Source organism: Triticum aestivum, chromosome 5B (assembly GCF_018294505.1).
Source record: "Triticum aestivum cultivar Chinese Spring chromosome 5B, IWGSC CS RefSeq v2.1, whole genome shotgun sequence".
In the NCBI taxonomy this organism is placed as follows: Eukaryota; Viridiplantae; Streptophyta; class Magnoliopsida; order Poales; family Poaceae; genus Triticum; species Triticum aestivum.
Genome location: NC_057807.1, coordinates 582,049,161 through 582,057,694, shown reverse-complemented (window position 1 = coordinate 582,057,694; position 8,534 = coordinate 582,049,161). Strand labels below are relative to the sequence as shown.

The 8,534-nt window shown below is 47.0% G+C and overlaps 2 protein-coding genes across 2 annotated transcripts; one reads left to right on the top strand and one right to left on the bottom strand.

Moving 5' to 3' along the window:
• The first annotated feature begins 302 nt into the window (after positions 1 to 302).
• Positions 303 to 3,137, top strand: LOC123117009 (probable receptor-like protein kinase At5g61350). The gene has a single exon (XM_044537865.1). It carries the CDS (start codon positions 359 to 361, stop codon positions 2,903 to 2,905), a length of 2,547 nt encoding a protein of 848 aa, XP_044393800.1. The 5' UTR covers positions 303 to 358; the 3' UTR covers positions 2,906 to 3,137.
• Positions 3,138 to 5,838: 2,701 nt separating this feature from the next.
• LOC123117008 (origin of replication complex subunit 5) lies at positions 5,839 to 8,128 on the bottom strand. The gene is made up of 4 exons (XM_044537864.1): positions 7,235 to 8,128; positions 6,684 to 7,109; positions 6,290 to 6,602; positions 5,839 to 6,189 (listed from the first exon to the last, which is right to left on the bottom strand). Exons 1-4 carry the CDS (start codon positions 7,996 to 7,998, stop codon positions 6,139 to 6,141), a joined length of 1,554 nt encoding a protein of 517 aa, XP_044393799.1. The 5' UTR covers positions 7,999 to 8,128; the 3' UTR covers positions 5,839 to 6,138.
• Between the last annotated feature and the right edge of the window lie 406 nt (positions 8,129 to 8,534).

The window sequence follows — 8,534 nt, the reverse complement described above, 5'->3', positions numbered from 1 at the left end:
ATGATACCTGCACAGTTCTGCTTGACTGATTCTTGTCTAGCTGCGGTGCTTTCCAGCGATTGTGTTGGTCGGCCTGCTTCCTGTCAAAGCACAGTAAGGCATCCACCTGTCATTTCTGTGGAGGAGCTCCAGAAAGAAATGCAGATATACTAATAAGTTGCTCATTCGGCATGATATTTAAAAACGCGGACTGATTCTCAGCTGGACGTGCATCCAACCAACACCTTCTCTCTTACGAAAATCAATAAAAGACTGCTTCATCCATCCCTGTGTCCTTTCCTTCTCTTCAATCCAAAAGAGCACTTCCCTCCTCCCATGAGAAGCCACCAATAGCCATTGCTGCAAGCCGGTGTTTCTGATGCCAGCATTGGCAATTTTGGCCAGAAGCAGCCGCATGGCCGAGTGGGAGAGGGTACCAATGTTCTTGATCCTCTTCATCCTTTCCATTACTAGTGTAGCCACCACCAATGCAATTGCATCAAAAGTTGATCGGTTCGTGCCTCAAGACAACTACCTCCTCAGCTGTGGGGCATCCGCTGCTGTGCAGGTTGACGATGGCAGGACATTCCGCTCTGATCCTGAGTCGGTATCGTTTCTGTCAACCCCGACAGACATCAAGATTGCCGCTAAAGCATCTCTGGCTTCTGCTTCGCCATTATCTCCACTTTACCTTGACGCAAGAGTATTCTCTGATATCTCAACCTATAGCTTCTTCATCTCCCAGCCTGGTCGCCACTGGATCCGTCTCTACTTCTTACCTATCACCGATAGCCAATACAACCTCACCACTGCAACATTTTCCGTGTCCACTGATAGCATGGTCCTTCTCCATGATTTCTCCTTCATAGCCAGTCCTCCAAACCCTGTGTTTAGGGAGTATCTTGTGTCAGCACAGGGAGACAACTTAAAGATCATCTTTACTCCAAAGAAAAACTCGATAGCATTCATCAATGCGATCGAGGTTGTCTCAGCCCCACCAAGCCTTATTCCAAATACCACCACCAGAATGGGTCCTCAGGACCAGTTTGACATATCCAACAATGCATTGCAGGTTGTCTACCGGCTGAACATGGGCGGTGCACTGGTTACATCGTTTAATGACACACTAGGCAGAACCTGGCAGCCAGATGCACCCTTTCTGAAGCTTGAGGCAGCAGCAGAGGCAGCTTGGGTTCCTCCTAGAACCATCAAGTACCCTGATGACAAGACTCTCACACCCCTCATCGCTCCAGCAAGCATCTACTCAACAGCACAGCAGATGGCCTCAACAAATATCACAAATGCAAGATTCAACATAACATGGCAAATGGTTGCAGAGCCAGGATTCAGGTACCTTATCCGCCTACATTTCAGCGACATTGTCAGCAAGACACTCAATAGCCTCTACTTCAATGTCTATATTAATGGCATGATGGCTGTTGCCAACCTTGATCTATCGAGCCTGACAATGGGGCTTGCAGTAGCCTACTACAAGGACTTGATTGCAGAATCTTCCAGCATCATCAATTCCACCCTTGTAGTCCAGGTTGGCCCAAGCACAATCGACTCCGGCGACCCCAATGCCATCCTTAATGGCCTTGAGATCATGAAGATAAGCAATGAAGCAAGCAGCCTAGATGGCCTTTTTTCACCAAAAACAAGCTCAGAAGCTAGTAAGAGGACACTGACTGGCATAGCATTTGCTTTGGCAGCAACAGCTGCATTGGCTGTGGTTATATGCTACAGGCGAAACCGTAAACCGGCATGGCAGAGGACAAACAGCTTCCACTCTTGGTTTCTTCCACTAAACTCGTCCTCGAGCTTCATGAGCAGCTGCAGCAGGCTCTCCAGAAATCGCTTTGGCTCCACAAGGACCAAGAGTGGATTTTCGAGCGTGTTTGCATCCAGTGCTTATGGATTGGGGCGCTATTTCACCTTCGTGGAAATTCAGAAAGCCACGAAAAACTTCGAAGAAAAGGGTGTTATTGGTGTTGGTGGCTTCGGAAAAGTTTATCTTGGTGCTACTGAAGATGGCACACAGCTGGCAATCAAGCGAGGCAATCCATCATCTGATCAAGGTATGAATGAGTTTCTGACTGAAATTCAAATGCTATCAAAACTTCGCCACCGCCACCTGGTTTCACTCATTGGCTGTTGTGATGAGAACAATGAGATGATATTAGTTTATGAGTTCATGTCAAATGGTCCGCTAAGGGATCATCTGTATGGTGACACAAACATCAAGCCTATCTCTTGGAAGCAGCGCCTTGAAGTTTGCATTGGGGCAGCAAAGGGTCTGCATTATCTTCATACAGGTTCAGCTCAGGGCATAATTCACCGTGATGTCAAGACTACCAACATCCTACTTGATGAAAATTTTATCGCCAAGGTCGCTGATTTTGGCCTATCAAAAGATGCTCCATCCCTCGAACAAACTCATGTGAGCACTGCTGTCAAAGGAAGCTTTGGGTATCTTGACCCAGAGTACTTCAGACGTCAACAGCTGACAGATAAGTCTGATGTATACTCTTTTGGTGTGGTACTCTTTGAAGTGCTGTGTGCAAGACCGGCCATCAATCCATCTCTTCCAAGAGACCAAGTGAATCTAGCTGAGTGGGCCCGTACATGGCACCGCAAGGGGGAGCTTGGTAAAATAATTGATCCCAATATCGCAGGGCAAATCAGGCCTGATTCACTTGAGATGTTTGCTGAGGCTGCTGAGAAATGCCTTGCTGACTATGGAGTCGACCGGCCAACAATGGGAGATGTGTTATGGAAACTTGAATTTGCCTTGCAACTTCAAGAGAAGGGTGATGTTGTTGATGGCGCCAGTGATGGGATCCCAATGAAGAGCTTGGAGGTGTCCAATGTGGATAGTATGGAGAAATCTGGTAATGCTATCCCATCTTATGTCCAAGGAAGATGAAGATACCATGGTGTCATCACAGTATGTAAGGGTATTAAGGAAGTACTGTAATATCTTGTTCGATCCCATCCAGACATCACTACTACTTTAGTAGAAGGGATTTTGCCTTGATATATATGGTACACGAAGAATTTGTGATAGGCTGCTAACAGCAGAACATGCATTTTTTGTATTTTTTTTACTTGAACATCCAGGCATTGTGTGCTATGATAAAGGATGTATGTTTTATGCAATTAGGGGACATTGTTGGACGGTTTGTAAACTAAACCATGCCTTCAGTCCTGATTATGATTATTATTTGATGCTTGGAGATAAGGTAATTCCATCATCAGCTGAAGGTAAAGTAATATTGTATTGTATCATTCCAACGTAGAAAATGTTACCGAATAGAATGGCTAGGTGAAAAACGTAGAAATTGTGCCACACAGCTACCTATATCAGCATACAAGCATAGAAATTGAACCAAACAGAAATTGAACTAACGGACAGCAGTTGTGAATCCTTATAGAATTAAGTTATAGTTTGCACCCACGCGTCTTAAGATGTCCCTTGTAGAAGCCGGTCCTAAAATCGTTGGGGGCTTCTAAAATAGTTAGCCGAAGCCCAAAAAAAATTCGGGGGCGACTTCTAGAATAAGTTGGGGATGGAGCGGCTTATGCCATAAGCCACCAAAAGCTGTCAAAAGAACTGAACCATAGAATGTCCACCCTAATGCAATCAACTACGGCATCATACACTTTTTAGGTTCAATTTGGAACCATGGTGACATGGTGTTATGCTGCATTATGTTGTGCAGGAAGCCAGTGAGGTAGTTGTAACTTGTAAAAAATGTTTGGTATATTTAGAAGGGTCTCTTGTTATATGAGCAGTCAACGATGGCCACATCCAAGAACGATGGTCGCAATAATTTTCTGAGGGCACAATAGTGCCAAACAGTCTTTACTTCCAGATTCATGTAATAGTTAGACCATATAACTGCAGTTGAACACTACCAAACAGCTAGTGAATAGCATTAACTTGAATACCTTGAGCAAAATAAGAACATCACCTACATTCAATCCTATTCTTTAACCATTAACATAATTCGTTTCTGTACTGTACCATAACTTCATAAGTCCTTGAATTAGTGAATTACTGCTTCAATACAGCTTGGGGAAGTTCAACACCCACAAGCTTGTAAGCGAGTACACGGCATGGCAATTAGCACATAGAATTCTTGCAGATAATTCTCAATGCTCAATTTATCATGAGTGTTCAAAATTAGTACTTGGAGGCAAAAGATCATACCTTGTGATTATCTTGAGTACCCTACTTGATCAGAAGGATGATACTTTTAAAGGAAAGATCAATCAGTCATCACATCAGAGCACTGTCAATCAAATCAATCGTGAAGGGCCCTGTGATTTGTCACTGGCAAACTTCAAACCAGCCAGTCAGAATGCATTAGTAAAACAAAGAATGGGCCATATGGAGATAAATGTGGATAGGAAATGCTCCATAACCTGTGTTAACTATTAAGGATCACGCATGTACCAAAAACGTAGACCATCAGTTCGTAAATAAGTATAATGGTTGGCAAAACAGAGGTAATTTGGCTTCATAATTGTATGCATTAAATTAAAAATTAGACATTTTACTTCATTATTTACAAAAGAGATCACCGAAGTTAGGGATGTCGGCATACAGCTCAATTGACTAATAATAGAGGACTGGTTCAGTGATTGTATACTGCACGTGTTTCTTAAAAAAAAAGGATAATTTAGGAAACTTGAAACGCATAAACTTTTTAAACTGTCCACGCATCTAGAGATGATTTGTGAGTTCAATTTTCAAATAAAGGAGTTGTAGTGAAATACATAATAGCCCCATGAGACAAAAAAGTATGTGTAATGTTTAATCAGCTGACAGGAGCAATACGTCATATACCTCAAGAGCTCAATCAACAACAAACAACAACAACAAAGCCTTTAGTCCCAAACAAGTTGGGGTAGGCTAGAGGTGAAACCCATAAGATCTCGCAACCAACTCATGGCTCTGGCACATGGATAGCAAGCTTCCACGCACCCCTGTCCATAGCTACCTCTTTGTCGATACTCCAATCCTTCAGGTCTCTCTTAACGGACTCCTCCCATGTCAAAATCGGTCGACCCCGCCCTCTCTTGACATTCTCCGCACGCTTTAGCCGTCCGCTATGCACTGGAGCTTCTGGAGGCCTGCGCTGGATATGCCCAAACCATCTCAAACGATGTTGGACAAGCTTCTCCTCAATTGGTGCTACCCCAACTCTATCTCGTATATCATCATTCCAGACTCGATCCTTCCTCGTGTGGCCACACATCCATCTCAACATACGCATCTCCGCCACACCTAACTGTTGAACATGTCGCCTTTTAGTCGGCCAACACTTCGCGCCATACAACATTGCGGGTCGAACCGCCGTCCTGTAGAACTTGCCTTTTAGCTTTTATGGCACTCTCTTGTCACAGAGAATGCCAGAAGCTTGGCGCCACTTCATCCATCCGGCTTTGATTCGATGGTTCACATCTTCATCAATACCCCCATCCTCCTGCAACATTGACCCCAAATACCAAAAGGTGTCCTTCCGAGGTACCACCTGGCCATCAAGGCTAACCTCCTCCTCCTCACAGCTAGTAGTACTGAAACCGCACATCATGTACTCGGTTTTAGTTCTACTAAGCCTAAACCCTCAAGAGCTCAATGTGAAATTTTAAATATGATTGACATGAAAATAAGCTGTGGCAGTTCAAATGGTTCCATTGGAACAGGGATTGGTTGCGAAAAAGTTGGTACTGAACGAGATACAGATAAATGTAACTCGTTAAAAGAATGGGTATGATTTGTCAAAGACAGAATTATGCTATTGCATATTGACAGTAATGGTCTGCAGATTCCGAAGAGAGAAATTTTGGCAATTAAGACAAAAAGGTCCTGTTACGACCACATATTATTGATAATCAAATCAAATAGCCGAGATAATACAAGCCATGGGACATCGAAAGCTCACAGACAACAAATTACATGAAATTTAGGACTGAGTACCATACTCAAACTTTCAAGGGGCAGCATAAGCTAATTTTTTTAAAGCAACAAGGAGCATCCAACACTTGCCTCGACACTTTACAATCAAGGCAACTAAACAGATCTCAGCAGATCATATTAGCATCTAGAGCAATCAAAAGTAGTTTTTGTTGCCTAGACTACAGATCAAAAGGCTATCTTCTGTACATGTACTTTGAGAGAGGGAAACCGACACTCCTGGCAACCTGTGAAATAATAAAGTAAGCATTCACAAAACTGAGACCACAACGTAAGAGTATTTAACAACATAGTGGTACTGTATGGTAGATGTTACGAGATATTCACCTTGAGAGCTAAATCTTCATCAATGTTGGACCGATATCTAGCTGAGCCTTCTAATGGGCAGCTCCGACTTTTAAAGAGGAAATTAGAATTGCACAGCGTTGACAATTGTAGCAGAACATCGGACATTAAAGCATTCGTTCCACTTCCGGCCATCATGCTGTCTGGGCATTCAACTTCATCGAGCACATCTTCTGATACTGATGTGATGCACTGAAATATGGCCAAGAGCCTCTCAAGAGGAAATGTGCCAGGACCTTTCATAAGTACCTCTTCAGCCATGGTATCCTTTCTGTCTATCGAGGCCTGGGAGCTCCTGCATCAAAAAACAGCAATGTTAACATCTAAAAAGTCTCCAAAGTTTCAGCGAGCCTAGAAATGATATCATGTGGCATACTTTCTCTTGCGGTTACGGGTATCGGAACCTCCAGTGGAATCGAACAAAGCCGCATCTAGAGTAGCGGGGTTCCTTGAAGCCAAGAAAGCAGATAACAGTAGGTATTTCGCTGATACGGACATGTGGAACTCCAATTCACTCGAGAGACCATCTCTACCACCAAACTGCCTTTTAACACTAGCCTTTCCACCAGAACTGTCATCTTTGCACTTGTCCACTGAAGCTCTCATGGGGACACTGAATGTCTCATTCAACGCCACAGCCAAATGTGGTTGCAAATGCTCAAACAATCGCCTCCTCATACCCTCATCAGGAACCGCCTGCAAGTCCCCCAATGGCTCACAGTACCTCCTGAAAAGCGGCTCCAGCAGTGCTGCCAGCTCATCAACCCTCCTTGTCACCCGGAATAATGGCTTCAGCACCACACTGCCCAAAGCATCAGTATAAGAAAAGCAAAAACTTCATTAAGTATGCTGCTCATGATGCGAAATACGCCACAATCCATTCGAAGCAGAATTAAACCGACACAGAGGAAGGAAGAAGTGCGTTACCCCAGGAACGATGAGTACAGCTTCGGATTGGATTGGCCCCGCATCAGGATGTCGCGGGCCTCATCCACCGTGTAATCCGGGAAGTAAACATGATTCGGCTCAACAGAGCCAGTCATGGTGTAGTAGGCGTCAGGCGTTGCGCTGCTCACGTACACGAGCACGACCTGCGGCAACCGGAGGAGATCGTGGAGACGGAGGAGAAGGGAAAGAAGCTGGCCGGCCTTGTCCCAGCCCCTGGCAACCTCCAGGTTGTCGAACACCAGATAAACAAGCTCGCCCCGCGCAACAACGCCAGCAAGTGCGTCGCGGAGCGCAGCGATGAAGTCGGATGGCTTGTCAGGGACGCGCTGCCGCGAGGAGTTTGAGGACGACAGCGCGTTGAGCTGCGAGAGGATGGAGGCGAAGAGCGCGCGAGGGGAGGGGAGGGAGCGGAGCGCGGCGTAGACGAGGCGCGGGCTGGGGCGGAGGTGCCGCAGCGCGAGGAGGAGCGCGCGCGTCTTGCCGGTGGCGGCGCCGCCGTGGAGCAGGACGGGGAGCGCGGGGGCGGGCGCGAGGAGCCGGAGGAGGTCCGTGGCCTGCGCGCGGCGACCCGGGAGCGCCGCGAGGAGCGCGTCGAGGGGTTCGCCCTCGCTCGGCCCGGCGGCGGCCGCGAGGAGTTGGCGCCTGTGCGAGGATTTGGTCCTGGATTTGGGAGGGGAGGGCGGCGAATCGGGAGCGAAGGCGGCGGCGCGGGTGGGGCGGCGCGGGGTGATCGGCTGGGACATGGCGGCGGGTGCGGAGGCGAGCGCGGCTAAGTGGCGGCCGGCGGCGCGGGGAGGTCGTCGGAACCCTAAGATTCACGGGACGGGGGAGTAGAAGGGGAATGGCGACGGGGAGCGGGAATTGGGAAGCTTTTGGGCGCTCGCCGCTGGCGGGAGAAAGGGGCTGCGGAATGCGGCTCTTATTGGGCCGTCTTGAGGTTCTGTGAGGCTTGGCATGAAATGCCCAGGTAAAGTTGATTGGGCAGGCCCAGTTGTTTTTCGGGGGTGGGCAGGCCCAGTTACAGCGATAGGGCATAATAAATAGTAGGGGAAGAAAAAAAATTGGAGGGACGGTAGGAGAAGAAGTTAGGGACACCTATGAGGCTATGAGGTCCAAGTCCAGCAACACCGCACCATCGCTCGTCCGGCGACCTCGCCCCGCCTCCAGCCTCACCAGGCCACCATCGTCCGGCCAGCCGGCTAGATATTTCCCCTGTGCTCAGTGCATCCATTCCCAAATCCTAATTACTTTTAAGTTTGAGAAAGGAGGCAACAGGTAT